Source organism: Hypanus sabinus, chromosome 2 (assembly GCF_030144855.1).
Source record: "Hypanus sabinus isolate sHypSab1 chromosome 2, sHypSab1.hap1, whole genome shotgun sequence".
NCBI lineage: Eukaryota > Metazoa > Chordata > Chondrichthyes > Myliobatiformes > Dasyatidae > Hypanus > Hypanus sabinus.
Window position 1 is genome coordinate 140,089,479 of NC_082707.1, and position 18,795 is coordinate 140,108,273.

Below are 18,795 nucleotides of genomic sequence, written 5' to 3' on the forward strand. Positions count from 1 at the left end.
TAACTCTCCAGGTCACTCAGTCAGGCAAGCGTCCGAACCTAATGACAAGGTTGTGATCCTCTTGGAGGGTATGTCATTCAGTAAGGTGTTAAATATGTTTATCAAGATGTAATGAGACAGTTACCTCAAAGAGATGTTGTAAACTGGATGAATTGTCTAGCGATGTCCTGTACTGATCGGCCCTGTGCTTCTAATTGATGTCAACTGCCAATATTATGAGCAAACACGAGGAAATCTGCAGATGTTGGAAATACAAGCAACACACACAAAATGCTGGTGGAACACAGCAGGCCAGGCAGCATCTATAAGGAGTGTTCCACCAGCATTTTGTGTGTGTTGCCAATATTATGGTACTTTTTACTCATCTCTTTTAGCTTTTCAGCTGAAAGATGAAGCCTCTAATGTTGCTGCACTCACTCAAAATAACATTCTCGTGTCTATCTAGAATGAGATTGTAACCAAAACATTTCTGTTTAAGAAGCAAGGACGCTTTCTTAATCCAAATTGAAATTGCTTAGAAATTCTATGGCAAGCTTGGTGATTGAAGTTTGTTCGGGCTGCAGAATGACAAGAAATTGTTAACTTGGTAAAGAAGACAGACTATGTAGAATGAATGACAGCCTTTTGGTTTACTTTGCTTCTAACATGCAACGAGCCTGGGTGATTATTATAAACAACCCTGTACATGTAACATTTGTTAAATCCAGCCATTACGGGATATATAAGTATGCATAAATTAAATTTGTAATCATTTCATTTTTTTAAATTTAGAATTCCAGCCGAACCACAGAGATATTTTCAGCAGAAATGTCTGGGAAAATCCAGCAAATGAGCACTATTTAACATATTATGCAAATCAAGATTTTTCAACAGGAAAACCTGTAAATTCAGAAATTGCAAATAAACTCACTGCAGCCCACTGGCTGACTGACCCTGTTATTGACCCACAGTCTGACATAAGGATTGGTTTCTCAACTCACTCTGCGGCTTCAGAGGGTGATTCAGCATTGCCAGATAAAATCAATTCTCTTCATTACTCTGCCAACCAAAGAGTGTCACATTTGGCAAAATATTGTGAAGTTAATTGTGACCAAGAGCCTAAAGGAAAGGTGCGTCCTGAAAAAATGCCATTGAATAAACTGTTACTTCAGGAAAATCCACAACATGACCCTGTTCCATTTCCTGTCTTTCCGGTGAAAATCCCAGTTATAAACCAGACCTGCAAACTGCAAGAAGATCCAGCTGCGTCTGGACTACAGTTCACTGTCGAAATCGATCGTTTGGAGAAAAGGCCAGGCCAATCAGATCCTTCTCTTGTACTATGTTCACCACAAAAACTAAAAACAACATCTCTTATCCATCACGAATTAATGAATTCAGAGACGGGTGCAGCCGATGATGATATTCAAAGCCAAAGTGACAATAGTACAGAAGAGAGCAAGGCAAAAATTCAGTTCAAGTCAATGTCCTTAACCAAACTCAATGATGATGGTATAGAATTTTACTTTTACATTTGTAAGCAAGACCGTGAATGCCCAGTCACCTTTCACTTGGATTCAATGCCATAATTTTGCTTTCACTTCTCTTCTCAGACTCTTATGCTCTTAACATGAAGTTCAAATGTATGGTCGGGGAAATAGCATCTCACCTTACAATCAGGTGATCATGTTCTCCTAGCGTCAGTAGCGAGGTCAGCAGTTTCACATCACCTACATTTCTGTTTTCCTTACTTGTATCCCCTTCATGTACAGTCGATTCTGGTTGATTAAAACACTCCAGGACCAGTACATTTGGCCTAATTAAATGGTTGCCCCAGTTAGCCAAAATACCATGGAAATAGTTCTAAAAAAATATAAGAGAGAGAAACTACTGTTTGACTGAGTAACAAACTGTGTTTCAATGAAATACATAGCAAGTTAGAATACTACAAATGCTATTGCAGTACTATGAAATAATGTATTAGTTCCTAATAGTTATTGATGTTCTTTTGATTGACTGTAAATGACCAAAATCAGTGCAGACAGCTAGTGTAGTTAATGGACTACCTTCATACAATGCTTTTATTGAACACATTCTCCATTTTCATTGTAACATTCAAAATTGATAGTTGGTACTTTAAAATGATCATAGTTTCTAACCTTTTGAAGTAGTGATATTGATTCATTTTCACTTCCAGCCGTTTCTGGAATCTCCAAGCCTGAATTTTTGAAACTTGAGAGAACAAAACAGTTCTGAATTGTCTTACTGCTTATTTCTCATCAACTATCTGTGATTAAAAAAATTCACTACTTTTTGAAGGCATGCACATGCAACTGACGCTATTTTAAAAACTTGTCACACTCAGCATGGTGTAGTGTCTTCACAGTCATACAAGTACACCGTCACAGACACTAGTTAGAAACTGCTAGTCTCCTCTCCCAATTAAGTGGCATAGCGTCCCAATTAAAAAAGGGAATTGTGGCTATTTTCTGAATTAGATTTTGTTCTTTGAGTTGTCCCAAATAAGCAGCTAACCTGATTAACTGATGTACTAATTAATCAGAATCCACTGTATTTCATTAGTTTCTTTACATCACACTGTCTTGCAGTATTTAACCTTTCCTTTGTTCCACGCTACATAACACCCCCTTTACTCTCTTCTCAAAATTTGATGTTTGGTTTTATGTTCTGATACAAGGTTTACTTTGTGCTTTTCTTCTTGCATGTTGCCTCATTTGCTCTTTATTTGTTACATTTTCCAAAGATTGTTTTGCAGTAATTTCAAAAGCTCTTTCTGTGATAACAGGGAAATGTGTTTCCACCCGCCAGGAGGTGCATTTAATTAGAAAGCCTCTCTAGCTGTTGGTAGTGAATTTGAGACGGATGGAAATGTTTTGGCAGTTTGTTTTAAATGACTGAGACAGACAGACCTGGGTAAGTCAGGTTCTGTCAAGTTTTATGGTCGGGATTTGTTTGGGTTTACCACCTTCCATTTCCCCTAACCCATACAGGAATTGTATTGCAGAAGGCCCATCAATGCACAGGTCCTCACTGCAAAGGATCCCATAGAAGAGAGGCAAGTTTAAACATTATCCAGAACTCTGCAGTGAACATGGATGACCCAATACTGCCATAGAACTGTCTGCGGGTTTGTGTATCTCTTAAATGTGGGAAAAGCATTTTGCCTTATCTCTCAATATACTAGTTTTATCGACAGTCAATAATCAGAAATCTGCCTCTTGTATAGCAAGCAGGTACAGGTTGGAAAACAATTTTAAGCAATACTTAAATATGATAGAAAACAGAATCATAGAAATATGCAGCATGGAAAGGAGCCCCTGCTGTTTATCACATCTATGATAAAACATAGTAGCAGATTTAGGCCATTTAGCTTATTGAGTCTGTTCTACCATGAGATCATAGCTGATTTATTTCCCCTCTCATAACCATTCTCCTGTCTTCTGTCCATAACCTTTGACTCTCTTACTAATTGAGAACCTATCAACCTCTGCTTTAAATATACCCAATGACTTATCCTCCTCAACTGTCTGTGACAATGAATTGCACAGATTAAAGCCCCATCTGATAAAAGAAATTCCTTCTCATCTCTGTTCTAAACCAATGTCCTTGTATTCTGAGGTTGTGCCCTCCGGTCCTTGACTCTCCCACTATTGGAAATCATTCTCTCTATGACCATTCTATCTAGGCATTTCAATATTTGGTAGGTTTCATTGAGATTCCCCTTTATTCTTCTAAACTCCAGCAAGTACAGGCCCGGAGCATTGAACACTCCTTGTATGTTAACTCCTTCATTCCCAGGATCATTCTGATAAACCTGTGGACCCTCTCTGATGTCAGGACATGCTTTCTTAGATATTGGCCCAAAATTGTCCACAATTCTCCAAATATGATCTGATTAATGCCCTATAAAGTCTCAGCATTACATCCTTGCCTTTGCATTCTAGTCCTCACAAAAATGATTGTTAGCTCGGCTTTTGCCTTCATTACTGCTGATTCAATCTGCAAGTTCACCTTTTTCAGGGGTTCCCACGTTATTTATGCTATGGACTTCTACCATTAACCAAGGGGTCCAGAGACTCCAGGTTGGGAACACCTTCTTTAGGGAATCCTGCACGAAGACTCCAAGTTCCTTTGTATCTGTTTTCTTAATTCATTCGGTTTAGAGAATAGTCTGCATCTTTCTACCGTCTACCAATATGCATAACCCAGTCTATGTCCCTGCTTTCTCAGCATTGCCTGTTCCTCTATCTAACGTTTTATTGTTTGCAGGCCTGGCCTCAAAGCTGTCAATCTTGTAATCCAGATCATTAATATAGAGCATGAAAAGTATCAGACCCAAACCTGAGCCTTGTTACTGGCAGCCAATCAGAAAAGCTCCCTTTATTCCCGCTCTTGGTGGACTGGTAGAAGGTAACCTTCTGTCCGTGCTTGTATCTTTCCTGTAATTCCATGGGCTCTTACCTTGTTTACCAGCCTCACGTGCAGCACCTTGTCAAAGGCCTTCTGATTAAATCATTCACCGATCCTCCTTTGACTAACTTGCCTGTTACTTACTCAAAGGATTTCAACAAATTAATCAGGCAAGATTTCCCCTAAAAGAAACCATGCTGACTTAAGCCCTTTTTATTATGTGCTTTGTGTACCCCAAAACCTTATAATTACGCAGACACTACCTGTAAACTAACCTTATGGAAGTTTTGCACGAGGACTCCTAAGTTCCTCTGCACCTCTGATATTTGAAACTTCTCTCCATTTAAATAATAGTCCGCACTATTGTTCCTTTTACCAAAACACTCAAGGACCTCTGAAGCACTGTTAGAGTCTTCCACAGTGAAGGCTGATGCAAAGTACCCATTAAGTTCAACTGCCAATTCTTTGTCCCCCATTACTACCTCACCAGCATTGTTTTCCAGTGGTCCAGTATCAACCCTTGCCTCCCTTTTACTCTCTTATACCCTTTGGAGTTGGGAAGATGAAAGGGAATTGTGTGGAATAAAGAGAAGAAGATGGAGGAGCAGAGGAAGGTGATGGGCAGGTCATGAGGATGGGGGAGGGGAAGAGAAGTATTGCAAGACCCACCAGAATGGGGGAAAACAAAAGTGGAGGGAATTTCAGATTGTAATTCAATTTCTATGTTCAGATGCTGAATGAGCCATTTGATCTTCACCCTTTAGTAATTTTGTTGGCTCAGATGGACTCCTGTAAGTTTACTCCATGATACTGTTAGAATCTTATCAATAAAAATCAATAAGATAATTGAGTGAAAGTCAATAAAAATAGATTGAATTTTCAAGTAAAATGCTGAGCAATATTAACAAATAAAACCATACATAGAGCAAGCACTGCTGATGTAGAGTATGTAGAGCCAATTTTGAAACAGTTGCTTGTAAAATTTCCTTTTACTGAGTCTTAGTGAGACGATTGAAATTCCGAGGAACACGCAATAAATTACAATATCCTATGTGACACCTACATAAACGAGCATTTTTGTACATAAAAGAGCCACTGATTCTTGCACAGGCACCAAGGCTCCACTGCTCCAAGGCAACATTCTCCCTTCCACCTCCAGTGCAGTAGATGGTGAGGAGGTCCACCCTCCCCTGTGTTATGCCATGTTTATTTGCCCATTCTGTATCTGCTACCAGGCCGACGTCACAATGTGTTTTAACAACTGCTGGCAGGAGGTAAGTCGTGGAACCCTGCTTCAGCTGATATCAGGCAGTACTGAGAAATCTGTATGCCTGTTTTTCAGTGTTCTCCCGTTGACTTCTCACAATAATTTTTTTCCATTTAAGATCCAGCAACCCAACTGACAAATCAGTGTTTAAACACATTTTTGATCAGGCAATTTTATTTTTAATTTCTTTGAGTGTTTGTTCTTGAACTTCCAGTCATTTAAACATGTGAAAAATTTTTGATGCCTTGGCAGTGCAGTTCTAAATAGATTAAATCGTGGGGTTGACCAATCTTGAGGTGATTGTCACAAACAAGAGAAAATCTGCAGATGCTGGAAATCCAGGCAACACACACAAAATGCTGGAGGCATTCAGCAGGCCAGGCAGCATCTATGGAAAAAGTACAGTCGACATTTCGGGCTGATTTCCTTCGGCAGGACTAGAGAAAAAAAGATGAGTAGATTTAAAAGGGGGGAAGGGAGAGAGGAACACATAGTGAAACTGGGAGGCGGAGGGCCGAAGTACAGGGCTGGAGGAGGGGGAACTTGATAGGTGATGATAGAGGCTATGGAAAAAGGGGGAGAAGCACCAGAGGGAAGGAATGGGCAGGCAAGGACATGAGGTGAGAGAGGGAAAAGGGGATGGAGACTGGTGAAGGAGAAAGGGGGGGGGGGCAATACCAGAAGTTTGAGGAGTCGATGTTCATGGCATCAAGTTGAAGGCTACGCAGATGGAATGTAAGGTGTTGCTTCTCCAATCTGAGTGTGGCCTCAACGTGTTTTCAGTTGTCTGTGATAGAGCCACAATACAAAGCAACTCCTACAATGGAATAGCCATTCCATAGTGATCCATTGTAATGTCACATCGCAGTTTTGCCTCCAAGATTGCCATGATTAAGGGTGAGCTAGCATAAGCCGATTTATAGTGGGTACAAGGATGACAACGCAGCTTATCAATGGGTAAATTGCAATATGACAGAGTGATATTAATAACAAAAGACTAATTGGGGAAATATGAAAAAGTATAAACTTTTGCACATAATATGGTAACTTACCCTACTTTATTCGTGTTATTTTTGCTTTAATGAAGGCGCACAAGAATTTGATATTTCCTATCTAAACTCACTGGCTCAAGCGTCAAACAGTGACTTGGTATCCTCTGGATCCACAACCATGTCACAAATGGAAGATATCAAACAACTTCTGCAATCCCTGGAAGCATATTACCAGAAACTTGTTGCACTTCTTTCGAGGGATAGCAGGACACCACCGACACATCGAAGGCTAAAGCAGAAAGGACTGAGCACAGTGAAAAATGGCAAACTGTGGGCACAGCTGAAATCACAGCAGCAGAAAGATATTTGGTATTTATCCAAAGAAAGAACCAATGGGTTAAATTCCAAAAGTAATGTTGTGAAATATGTTAATTTAAGTGTGATATGACTACAATGCAAACCTTAAATAATTTCCCAATTAGCAAAGTGAAGATAATTGACAGTGAAGACACCAATTTATGGCAATGTACCCATAGGAAATGCAAGCAATACAGTCACAAAATGCCATTCATTTATGATGTGTTTCCAAACTTCCAAGTACCTGAGAGAATTTACAATAGCATTCCACATTACTAATTTCTCTGTAACCTTGTTTCAAATATCTTTTTCATGAACTGGTTTGCATTATGTGCAGGGGATTGAAAGTCAGAGTTTACAGTGATACTATAGGGCAATACAAAGAGGTAACTACTTTGTCATGTGGCATGGCAAGTTCTGGATTTGTAACATGACCTGTCTTGCCCCACCTCAGTCCCACTTCCCGGCTATCTCCCCGTAACCTTTGACATTGTGTCCAATCAAGAACCTATCCATCTCTGCCTTAAATATACCCAACAACCCAGCCTCCACAGCTGCATGTGGTAACAAAGCCAACAAATTCATTACACTCTGGCTGAAGAAATTTCTCCGCATCTGTGTTTTGAATGGACGCTCCTCTATCCTGAGGCTGTGCCCTCTTGTCCTAGTCTCCCACACTATGGGAAACATCCTTTCCACATCCACTATTTCAAAATACGAAAGGTTTCAATGATGACCCCCTCATCCTTCTGAATTCCAGCGAGTACAGACCCAGAACCATCAAACGTTCCTCATATGTAATCCTTTCATTCCTGGAATCATCCTTGTGAACCTCCTCTGGACCCTCTCCAATGCCAGCACATCTTTTCATAGATGAGGAGCCCAAAACTATTCACAATACTCCAGATGTGGCCTCACCTGTGCCTTATAAAGTCTCAGCATCACATCCTTGCTCTTGTATTCAAGACCTTTTGAAATGAATGCAAACATTGCAATTGCCTTCCTTCAACCTGCAAGTTAACCTTTAGTGTGTTCTGCACAAGGACTTCCCAGTCTCTTTGCATATCAGATTTTGGATTTTCTTCCCATTTAGAAAATAATCTGCACATTTATTTCTACTACCAAAGTGCATGACCATGTATTTTCCAGCATTGTATTTCATTTGCTTTTAATTTCCCATTCTCCTAATGTCTAAGTTCTTCTGCAGCCTACCTGTTTCCTGAACACCACCTGACTCTTCGCCAGTCTTAATATCATCTGCAAACCTGGCAACAAAGCCATCTATTCCATCATCTAAATCATTGATATTCTGCATAAAAAGAAGCGGTCCCAACACAGACCCATGCGGTACACCACTAGTCACTGGCAGCCGACCAGACAAGGATCCTTTTATTCCCACTCGCTGTCTTCCACTAGACAGTCAATGCTCTAACCATGTTAGTAACCTTCCTGTAATACCATGGGCTCTTAACTTGGTAAGCAGCCTCATGTGTGGCACCTTGTCAAAGGCTTTCTGAAAATCCAAATATACAACATCCACTGCATCCCCATTGTTTGTCCTACTTGTAATCTCCTCAAAGAATTCCAACAGATTCATCAGGCAAGATTTTCCCTTAAAGAAACCATGCTGACTTTGTCCTATCTTGTCCTGTGTCACTAAGTACACCATAACCTCATGCTTAACAATTGACTCCAGTAATTCAGTACTAGTAATCACTTAGCATACTTCCTGCTTTTCATCCCATAATGTTAGTTTCACACAGTATCTGTTTTCACCTTCATTGCATGAAAGTCTCTGCTGCATTTCCATTTGAGTATAACATTTCTTTTGTTTTTGCGATACAATTTACAGTAGTGCATAAATACCCAGACTTGCTGTCAGATCAGGTCTTTGTGAGGCCTAGATCAAAATCATCTTCCACAGTGAAGATTAATGGGGCTTCTATTTCATTTTTAAAACTACTTTTTTTCTCATTTGGAACTCTTTCTGTGGTCTTCATTCCATAATTCCATAAAATGTACTTATTTAAGATGTAGATAATTGGTGGTATCCTTGCATTTTGTGGGTTTCCCCAATGAATTTTTTTCCCTCTATCAGGAAGAGATTTATTATATTGAATCAGTAATCTAGTTGTTTTTTTTCTCTCATTCAGGATGACTTGCAGGGAGTTTCAGCTTTCATCAATTGAAATTTACTTGTGTTTGTTGATTCCTAGTACACTGCAAAGAAAGTTTGCTCACCTGGAAGCCCACATACTGCTGCTGGTTCGAAATATTGCTCAATTGACTGAAGAGATTGGCTCCCAGAATGCCCTGATACAAAAAATACTTTCATTCCAACTTGAAATTAAAAAAGCACAGCAAGCTTGCAATGAAGAAGCAAGTATCTCATTTCTATAAAAGAAGCTTTCATAATTTCCCTGCATTTTTAAATGCTATATTGTGATTCGATATTTAAAATAACATCTTCGGATGCAGGTGTTGCTCGCTGAGAGTAGTGTTGGGCATTTGGTAAAACCAAGTGTTTTCTAAAACTTCTGCATTGCAAATCTGTTACAGCATAGTAAATACTTGGGAGTACCATTAGATAAATAAGGAGTTGGAGTCATCTCTGGCCAGACAAAATAGACACAGGAGAGTTTCTTTCTGATAGCTTGCTCGTGGACAAGATAAGTCTTAAGTGGCTTTCGATAAATCTGCTATTTCTAACTGGGACCATTTTAGTATTACTAGGTTTTGAATATTCAGGTTCTAAGACTACAAGATGATGCTTTTGTTTTTGTTTGCAGTACTGTTGAGCAGAAACCACATAATAGGATAAATGTTCACCTGTCTTCCTGGGCACCACAATGCATTATTGGTTCACTACTCTTAGTTTAGACCCATTGGTTTATCTAACAGGTAACCAATGAATAAAAATCCAGATTTAGTTGCAAATTAATTTATGGAATTAAAACCTGTGGGAGTGTATTTTTCATGGATGCCATTTATTGTTAGTTTGGAACATTCAGTGGCAAATGATGTAGAGGCCGGAGTAAAGAGCTAAACTGCAGAGGAGGCAGGAAGATGAGACCTGCGATGTGGTTGCAGTAAAGTCCAATCGAAATTGGAGTTGTTACTACCAACTATGAGGAGTGAAGTGGACACTCTGCAGCTGAGTGGTGTTCATGGGATTAAATGTGGAAATTATGTAGGAAATACTGATAGATTTGGAAGTGTGTAGAAGCCATTGTGATGCACACAAAATGCTGGAGGAACTCCCCAGGCCCGGCAGCATCTATGGAAATAAAGTACAGTTGACATTTCAGGCCGAGAGAAATGCCAGGTGATAAGTGCAAGTTGGAGGGGGAGGGATGAAGTAAAGAGCTAGGAAGTTGAATGATGAAAGAGACGTAAGACCATGGAAGAAAGAGAAAAGGTGTTGGGGGGAGGGAGAGCACCAGAAGGAGGTGATGAGCAGGCATGGAGATAACATGAGAGAGGGACAATGTGTTGGGAAATGGTGGGGTTGGAGCAGTGGGGGCAGTACTGGAAGTTTGAGAAATCGATTTTCATGCCATCAGGTTGGAGGCTACCCAGACAGAATACAAAGTGTTGTTCCTCCAACCTAAGTTTGGCCTCATCACGACAGTCAAGGAGGCCGAGGATGGACAAATCTGAATAGGAAGTGGATCTAAAATGGGTGGCCACTGGTAGATCCTGCTTGTTCTGGTGAATGGAGTGTAGATGCTCGATGAGGCTACATCGGGAGCACTGAACACAGTAGATGACCTCAATGGACTCTCAGATCGAATGTCACCTCGCCTGGAAGGACTGTTTGGGGCCCTGAATGGTAGTAAAGGAGGAGGTGTAGCACTTGTTCCACTTACAAGGATAAGTGCCAGGAGGGGATCAGTGGGGAGGGACGAATGGACAAGGGAGTTGTGTAGGGAGCGATCCCTGCAGAAAGCAGAAGTTTGGGGGGGGGGTGGAATGTGCTTTGTGGTGGGATCAGTTGGAGGTGGCAGAAGTTTCGGAAAATTATGTACTGGATGCGGAGGCTGGTGGGGTGGTAGGTGAGGACACGAAGAACCCTATCCCAGGTAGCATGGCAGGAGGATGGGGTAAGAGCAGACATGTGAAATGGAAGAGTTGAGGGCAGGGTTGATGGTGGAGGAAGGGAAGACCCTTTGGGAAAGGAACACACCTCCTTTGTTCCAGATTGAAAAGCCTCATCCTGAGAGCAGATACAGCGGAGACGGAGGACCTGAGAAAGAGGATGGCAAGTAGCAGGGTGGGACGAGGTATAGTCCAGCTCGCTGTGAGAGTCTGTTGGTTTATAATAGACATCAAAAGATTAGCTTTCTCCAGTGATAGGGACAGTGATCCTCCGTCTCCAGCACATAATTCTCTGAAACTTCTGCCACCTCCAACGGGATCCCACCACCAGACAAATCTCCCCCCGCCCCCCACTTTCTGCTTTCTGCAGGGATCGCTCCCTACCCGACTCCCTAGTCCATTCATCCCTCCCCACTGATCTCCCTCCTGGCACTTATCCTTCCAAGCTGAACAAGTGCTACACCAACCCCTACACCACCTCCCTCAGTACCATTTAGGGCCCCAAACTGTCCTTCACCTGTGAGTCTGTTGGGGTCATTAACTGTGTTTGGTGTTCCCAGCGTGGCCTCTTGTATATCAGTGAGACACGAGGTAGATTGGGAGACCGCTTCGCCGAGCATCTATGCTCCATCTGCCAGAACTAGCTGGATCTCCCAGTGACCATCCATTTTAATTCCACTTCCCATTCCTATTACAACATGTCCATCCATGGCCTCCTCGACTATTGGGATCAGGCCACATTTAGGCTGAATGAACATCACCCTTTATTCCGTTTGGGTAGCCTCAAACCTGCTGGCATGAACGTAGGTTTCTCAAACTTCCAGTAATGCCTCCACCCTGCACCATTTTCCACCCCCTTGTCCCTCTCTTATGTTATCTCTTCGCCCAATCCCCTTTATCTTTCTTCCATGGCCTTCTGCCTCTTCCAACAATCAACTTCCTAGCTTCTGGCTTCTCCCCTCCCCCTCCAAGTTTCACCTATTGCCTGGTGCTTTTCTCTCCCCTTCCCCCACCTTTCAAATCCACTCCTCAGCATTTTTTCTCCAGTCCCACTGAAGGGTTTTGGCCTGAAACATCGATTGTGCTTTTCTCCATAGATGCTGCCTGGCCTGCTGATTTCCTCCAGCATTTTGTGTGTGTTGCTCAGATTTCCAGCATCTGCCAGATTTTCTCTTGCTTGTGAAGCTATTGTGAAGATTAGTTCTCAACTCTTTCTCAAAAATTAAGGGAACAAATGACAAAGTACCCAAAGTAACACACACAATTCTGAAGGAACACAGCAGGTCAGGCAAACCTATGGAGGGGTATAAACAGTCAATGTTACAGGCCGAAACACTTTATCAGGAGTGGAAATGAAGGGGACAGAAGCCAGAATAAGTAGGTGGGCAGATGGGAACGAGTACCAGCTGGCAAGTGAAATCAAGTGAGGGGGAAGATGGCGGGGTGGGTAGATAGCAAAGCTAAAAAGCTGAAGAAGGAAGAATCTGATAGGAGAGGAGAGTGGACTGTAAGAGAAAGGGAAGGAAGAGAATTTTATGAATTTACAAGACTAGCTGTCATAGTTTTTGGTTCACATCCCATTGATAGTGTAGAATTTGAAATCAAGTAATAAGTAACATTTGGGTGAAAATTGCTAGCCTCCATCTGTCAGGGAATGAATCTGGCCAATGCATGATTCCAGACTGACAAATGTAGTTGAATCTTTGCTGTTTGGAGTTCTAGATAATTAGGTATGTGCAGTAAATTCTGAGTTTGCCAACAATTTTCACATCCTGGGGATTAAAATATTTTAAAAAAATTGACTGGATAACTTATCAATGAAACATAACATTCGCAGTCCCACCTGTGAACAAAACAGTGCTGATCTGAGATGGGACACATCTGGAATGATGAATGAAGAATAGTTCATGAGATGCAGACTGCAGTGAGTTCAATGTCAAGTGACCTGGCCTCAGACTGTGACTATTACAGATTAGTCCCGAGGATCACTCAGACTTGGGTTATTTTCGGCATAGTATGAAGTATCCTCTAGTTTTATTTTTGAGTGGTATGGTCTCAGGCCTGGCCTATTTCTGGTGTCGTTAGTGTCATAAGCCATAGATCCATAATCAGGCTGGTCCCTGTGCTGCTCTGGAACACCAGGAGCACTGATTTGCCAAAGCAGCTGAACACAGAAGCTGAACTGCAAATGGCAGAGTACCCATTACAAACCTGCAAGTGCAGTTTGCAAATGTGTAATGTTGCAATCCACAGGCAATAAAAGACAACAACTAATTAATTGCTCACAGACCCACACTAGTGCATTATGAATTAATGTTGCTGCCTTATCAGTTATTCTGTCTGTTGCAAAGTAAGCTGTTTTCTAAATGTTCCATCACACACAAACTGTTCAATGTTCCTAAAATCTGCTGAAAGCACTTTGGAATTTATCGCAATACAGTGTATCCTAAATTAAATACAATTTCAAAGTAACAACAATAATTATCAAGATACACAAATAAGTCAGCAATAAAGACTTGTATTTATTTTGTCTTTAATGATATTGAATTCATATATGACACAAAGATTTATTTGGAATATTCTGTATGGTATTTCTGAAACAGTTCTTAGTAATCAAATAATATGACTAGAATGATGTTATGTAATGAAGATAGTGTAAAATATTTAATATGTGTTCCTGTTTGGCAGGTTGGGGACCCGAATGGATTATCTATGAAACAGGATTCACCCAGTGTTTCACAGTGTCCATTGTAAGTATCTGAATGAGCATAAATTTCTATAAATTAATGGATATAATTAGGAACATAGGTACCTATGTTTTTATGTTTTCATGTTTTCATGTTTTCATGTTTTTATGTTTTCATGTTTTTATAGTCCATTGTAAGTATCTGAATGAGCATAAATTTCTATAAATTAATGGATATAATTAGGAACATAGGTACCTATGTTTTTATGTTTTCATGAGTTCTGGATGTTCCAAAAAACTTCACAACCTCTAAACTGCTTATTATTGTAACAGACTGAAAATGACAAAAGTTAACAGCATCAGTTTGGGTTCAGACTTCTGTCAAAACATTCCTGGTTGCTGCAGCTTGTATGTACTTTCTGTATATCTTTTAATACCAGTTTTCCTGTGTGCGTTTTGTTTTCTTGCAGAAATAATCAATAATAGTTGTTAGTTGATATTTTGTGCTTTTACTGAAATGATATGACTGTGGCCTCAACCAGCTGCTCTGGGCTTTGTGTTTGATGACTCACATAAGTTAGAAATGTTATTTACTTTTATTGTTAGCACAACTTTTTTTTCTCTCTCTTCACATTGGATGTTCGTTCTTATTTTCTTATGGGTTCATTTGGGGTTCTTGTTCTGTGGTTGCAATCTCAAGGTTGTATACTGTATACATTGATAATAAATGTACTTTAAATAATGTCCAATTTGGTTTCAAAGCACACTTTTGGAACTATGGAATTGAGCTGCTTGTATCGTGCTTTCTAAAGTAAAGTTTTAAAAAGATCATCGGAGTACACACACATCACCACATACAACCCTGAGGTTCTTTTTCCTGAGGGGATTCTTAGCAAATCTATAGAACAGATAACTGTAAACAGGACCAATAAAAGAGCAAGAGCATAGATGATAACAAACTGTGCAAATGGTTGGCTGTTCGTCCATCGTCGTCGATGAAGACCTCAACGCCATTATGATGATGATGATGGTATGGAAACTAGCGCTTGATTTGGATTTAAGTGAGGGAGTGTTGTGCAGCGTCAGCCTCACTCTCTCTTCCCAATTCCCATCTGGATCCAGTGGCAAGACGAGAGTCGAGGCGGCTAGGGATGGGACTAGGCGCAGTGGATGACCAGGACATCATCTGTGTTTTGCCATGCTCTACGCATTCCATGATGCTTGCAGAGACCACCTTCTTGACTGTTGGACCTTGCATTGGTCTCGTCCGCTCAATCCGCTGGAGTCTGTCTTCACATGCTGGGATATATTTATATTTCCATTTGCACAAGAGTGTATGGGGTGTCAGGTGAGGGTAGCCGACAGGTCACACCGAGGGTTTGAGACCCGTCGGCTACCCTCACCTGCTTTAGCCGGGTTGTGGCCGCTGTCGCATGCAAACAGCTACGGGGAGCCACGGGTGAGAGCTGAGTGGCAGGTGGGGACCAAAGGAGGACAAAGCGCCTGAAAAGGACGCGGCAGGTTCCCCCACCAGAGGTGCTACCCCTCCCAGACACCCCGTTCAGCCCTGTGCAAATGGAAATATAAGTAAATAGCAATAGATAACGAGCATGAAATAACAAGATAGAGTCCTTAAAGTGAGATTGTGGGATCATCAGAAGTAGAATGAGTGTAGTTATCCCCATTTGTTCTAGATCCTGACGGTTGAGGGGTAGTAACTGTTCTTGAACTAGGTGGTGCAAGTCCTGAGGCTCTTGTACCTTTTACCTGACGGCAGCAGCAAGAAAAAAAGTCTGGCCCGGGTGGTAACAATCTTTGAAGGATGCTGCTTTCATGTAGGTGTGCTTAATGGTGTGGAGGTCTTTACTGTGATGTATTGGGCTGAATCCACGATCTTCTGTAGAATTTTTTGTTCAAAGGCATTGGTATTTCCATAGCAGGCCATGATGCAACCAGACAATATACTCTCCACTACACATCTATAGAAATTTGTCGACGTTTTAGATGTCATGCTGACTCTCCGCCGATTCCAAAGGATGTGCTGCTGTGTTTTCTTGGCAATTACACTTGTGTGCTGGGTCCAGGACAGGTCTTTTGAAATGATAACAGCCAGGAATTTAAAGTCGCTAATCCTTTCCACTTCTGCTCCTTCGAGGAGTACTGGCTCATGGACCTCTGGCTTCCCTGTCCTGAAGTCTACAATCAGCTCCTTTGTCTTGCTGACAGTGAGTGAGAGGTTGTCGTTGAGGCACCACTCAGCCAGATTTTCAATCTCCCTCCTGTATGCCGATTCAGCACCAACTTTGGTTTGGCCCAGAACAGACCTTGAATATGGTGTTGGAGCTGTACTTGGCCATTCAATCTTAGGTGTAGAGCGACTGGAGCAGGGGGCTGAGCATATCCCTGTGCTGATGGAGTTTCATATGTCTACACCTGTCAGATAATGCAACAAGCAAGTTAGCTTACATGTTCCTAATGCCTGCTAAAAGTACGGAAAAGCAAATTGTGTTACTTATTAATCTGCACTCATGATTTGATGGTTGGTGATGCTATTTTGGAGGTTAGTTCCCCAGCTAGCTCTACTTTTAATTTGTAATGCTGTTTTAAGGGACAAATAACCATTTTGAGGTTAGTCGCAGTTGTGACTGACTAAAACTTAGCTACACTGTAGCTATAACTGAGAAACGTAAAAGTATTTATTCACACAGCAAACTGCAGGAGAAAATGAGTCCAGGAGAATCCAAGAGAATCTCACTCTCCCTGACAACATGTTTTATACTCATTCAGTGCAAAGATAACAACAAACAATTAACTATAGTTTAAGTTGTTGTAATCACCTACTTAACTTTAACACTTTGAATATAGCCAAGTAAATTTACAGAATTACAAATTTGCATCAAAAGCATATCAAAACTTATTTGAATATTAAATACTAGTGTCTGTTCCAAAAGCCAAACACTTAAAACATAGTATTTTTTTACAGTATTGAAGGATGGCTCCATGAAAATACAACTAACTAGAAGGTTAAGTGAAAAAATAGATCTCTCATGAACTGTGTATTAAGTGAAAAATATACACCTTTATTATCATCATCGTTATGTGCCGTGACACATGATGTGGGTGATCATGGTCTTCCATCTGTCTTTAATCTGGGAAGTTCTAATAAGCTCTTGAAAACTTTTTGCCTGTCCATCCCTTGATTTAACTCATGAACGTCATGTGCTGTTGACTGTGACCTTTTCTTCCATCAGTTTTACAGGTCACTGCAAGGTGTTTGAGCTTCTCTTTCCTCACTACATTTCCCAGAAATTCCAGCTGCCAATTCCTGATTGATGATGCAACACACACAAAATGCTGGAGGAGCTCAGCAGGCCAGGCAGCATCGATAGAAAAGAGTACAGTCAAAGGGTTTTGCCCGGAAATGTTGACTGTACTCTTTTCCATAGATGCTGCCTGGTGTGCTGAGTTCCTCCAGCATTTGTGTGTTTTGCTTGAATTTCCAGCATCTGCAGATCTTCTCTTGTTTTGTGTTCTGATTGATAATATCAGCTTTCTTTGTATTCCAGCTCTTTGCAACACTTCCTCATTTGTTACCTTGTCCTTTCATGATATTTTCATCATTCTTCTCACAAACCACAAATCTGCAGCTTCGCATCTTCTCTCCTTCTGCTTTGATATTGTACAACATTCGCTTCCATATGTTAGTGTGGAATGAACATCGCTCTGCAACACTGAGTTTCGTACCCATAGAAATGATTATTCTTTAGTATCTTGCTCAAACACTCAAAGGTGCATTTAGCAATCCAAATCCTCCTCCTAATTTTACCATTAGCACTACCATCAGATGTTATTGTGCTCCCTAAGTAATTGAACTTTCATATTTGTTTAATTGTTTCATTGCCCGCTTTCAGTTCACATTTCAGTATTTCCTCTTCTTTGTGATAACCGTACATTTGGTTTTCTTGCAGTTGGTCAATCCTCTCTTTGCACTTTCTTCGACTTTATCTAGTGTTTCTTGGAGATTCTCTTTAGAGGTAGCAATCAGAACTGTGTCATCTCTGTATTGTAAGTTACTTAAACTGTACCCACTAATTGTCATGCCTGGACTGCTGCTAATTTCTCACTATAAAGGTTGAGTAGGTTGGGTGAGAGAATATAACCCTGTCTGACTCCCCCCAAAATCTAGACAAAATCACTTGTCTCATTTTCAACTATCATTCCTGCTCTTTGTTCCCAATACAAGTCTCTGATGATTCTGATAACTTTCCCATCAATGTCCAAGTACTGAAGAATTTTTATAAGCTCTTCATGTCTTACCTTATCAAAAGCTTTGGTATAATCGCTGAAGCATAGGTCTAAGTCTTTCTGGATCTCTATTGTGCATACACAAGTCCTTCTAAGGATGAAGATTATATTTCATCTTCCACTATCTTCATTGAAACTCCACTGCTCATGTGCAATCTCTGGTTTCATGCTTTTTTTTGCTCTCATCACAATGATTTGTAGCAGGACTTTCACAGTCTGATTCATTAAACTAATTGTGCAGTCTCACATTGAATTGCTCTTGGGTCCTTTAGGCAGTACAATAAATACTGATTTGCTCATTTCCAAAAGTATTTCCCCACTATCACATAATTCATTCTGCAAACCTGTCAGCCTTTCAATCTTGAAATCTTCCAGCAAAATGGCAATGCTATTGGACCTAATGCCTTTCAATTTTCAATTTCTCATTGCTCCTTTAACTCCTGATTTAAATACTGGACAACAATTTCTTTACCAAAGTATTCCTTTCTCAGAATTTTTTTGTTTATGATGAACCACTTGAAGCTGAATACAAATATAATTTCAGACTATATGTATCACATAGGAATTTGGAGGTAAGATGTTAACTTTATTTAATATAATGTGTTTAATTCCATAATGGTGCTTACACTTTGCAATAGTTCAACAAAGCTAAAGATGTTTTGTTGTTGATTTTTGTTCGT

General features: G+C 40.6%; 1 protein-coding gene across 6 annotated transcripts in view; it reads left to right on the top strand.

The window, feature by feature from the left end:
* Window positions 1-18,795, top strand: part of LOC132384633 (uncharacterized) — a 134,774-nt gene that overhangs the window by 78,838 nt on the left and 37,141 nt on the right. For all 6 annotated transcript variants that reach the window (XR_009508960.1, XR_009508961.1, XM_059955953.1 and 3 more), the window contains 4 exons: window positions 772-1,491; window positions 6,765-7,038; window positions 9,243-9,405; window positions 13,813-13,874. Coding sequence is in view for 4 of the 6 variants with exons in the window: in XM_059955953.1 (XP_059811936.1) it covers window positions 772-1,491; window positions 6,765-7,038; window positions 9,243-9,405; window positions 13,813-13,874 (1,219 nt within the window). In the remaining 2 variants the exon portion in view is untranslated. The remainder of the gene's footprint in view (window positions 1-771; window positions 1,492-6,764; window positions 7,039-9,242; window positions 9,406-13,812; window positions 13,875-18,795) is intronic.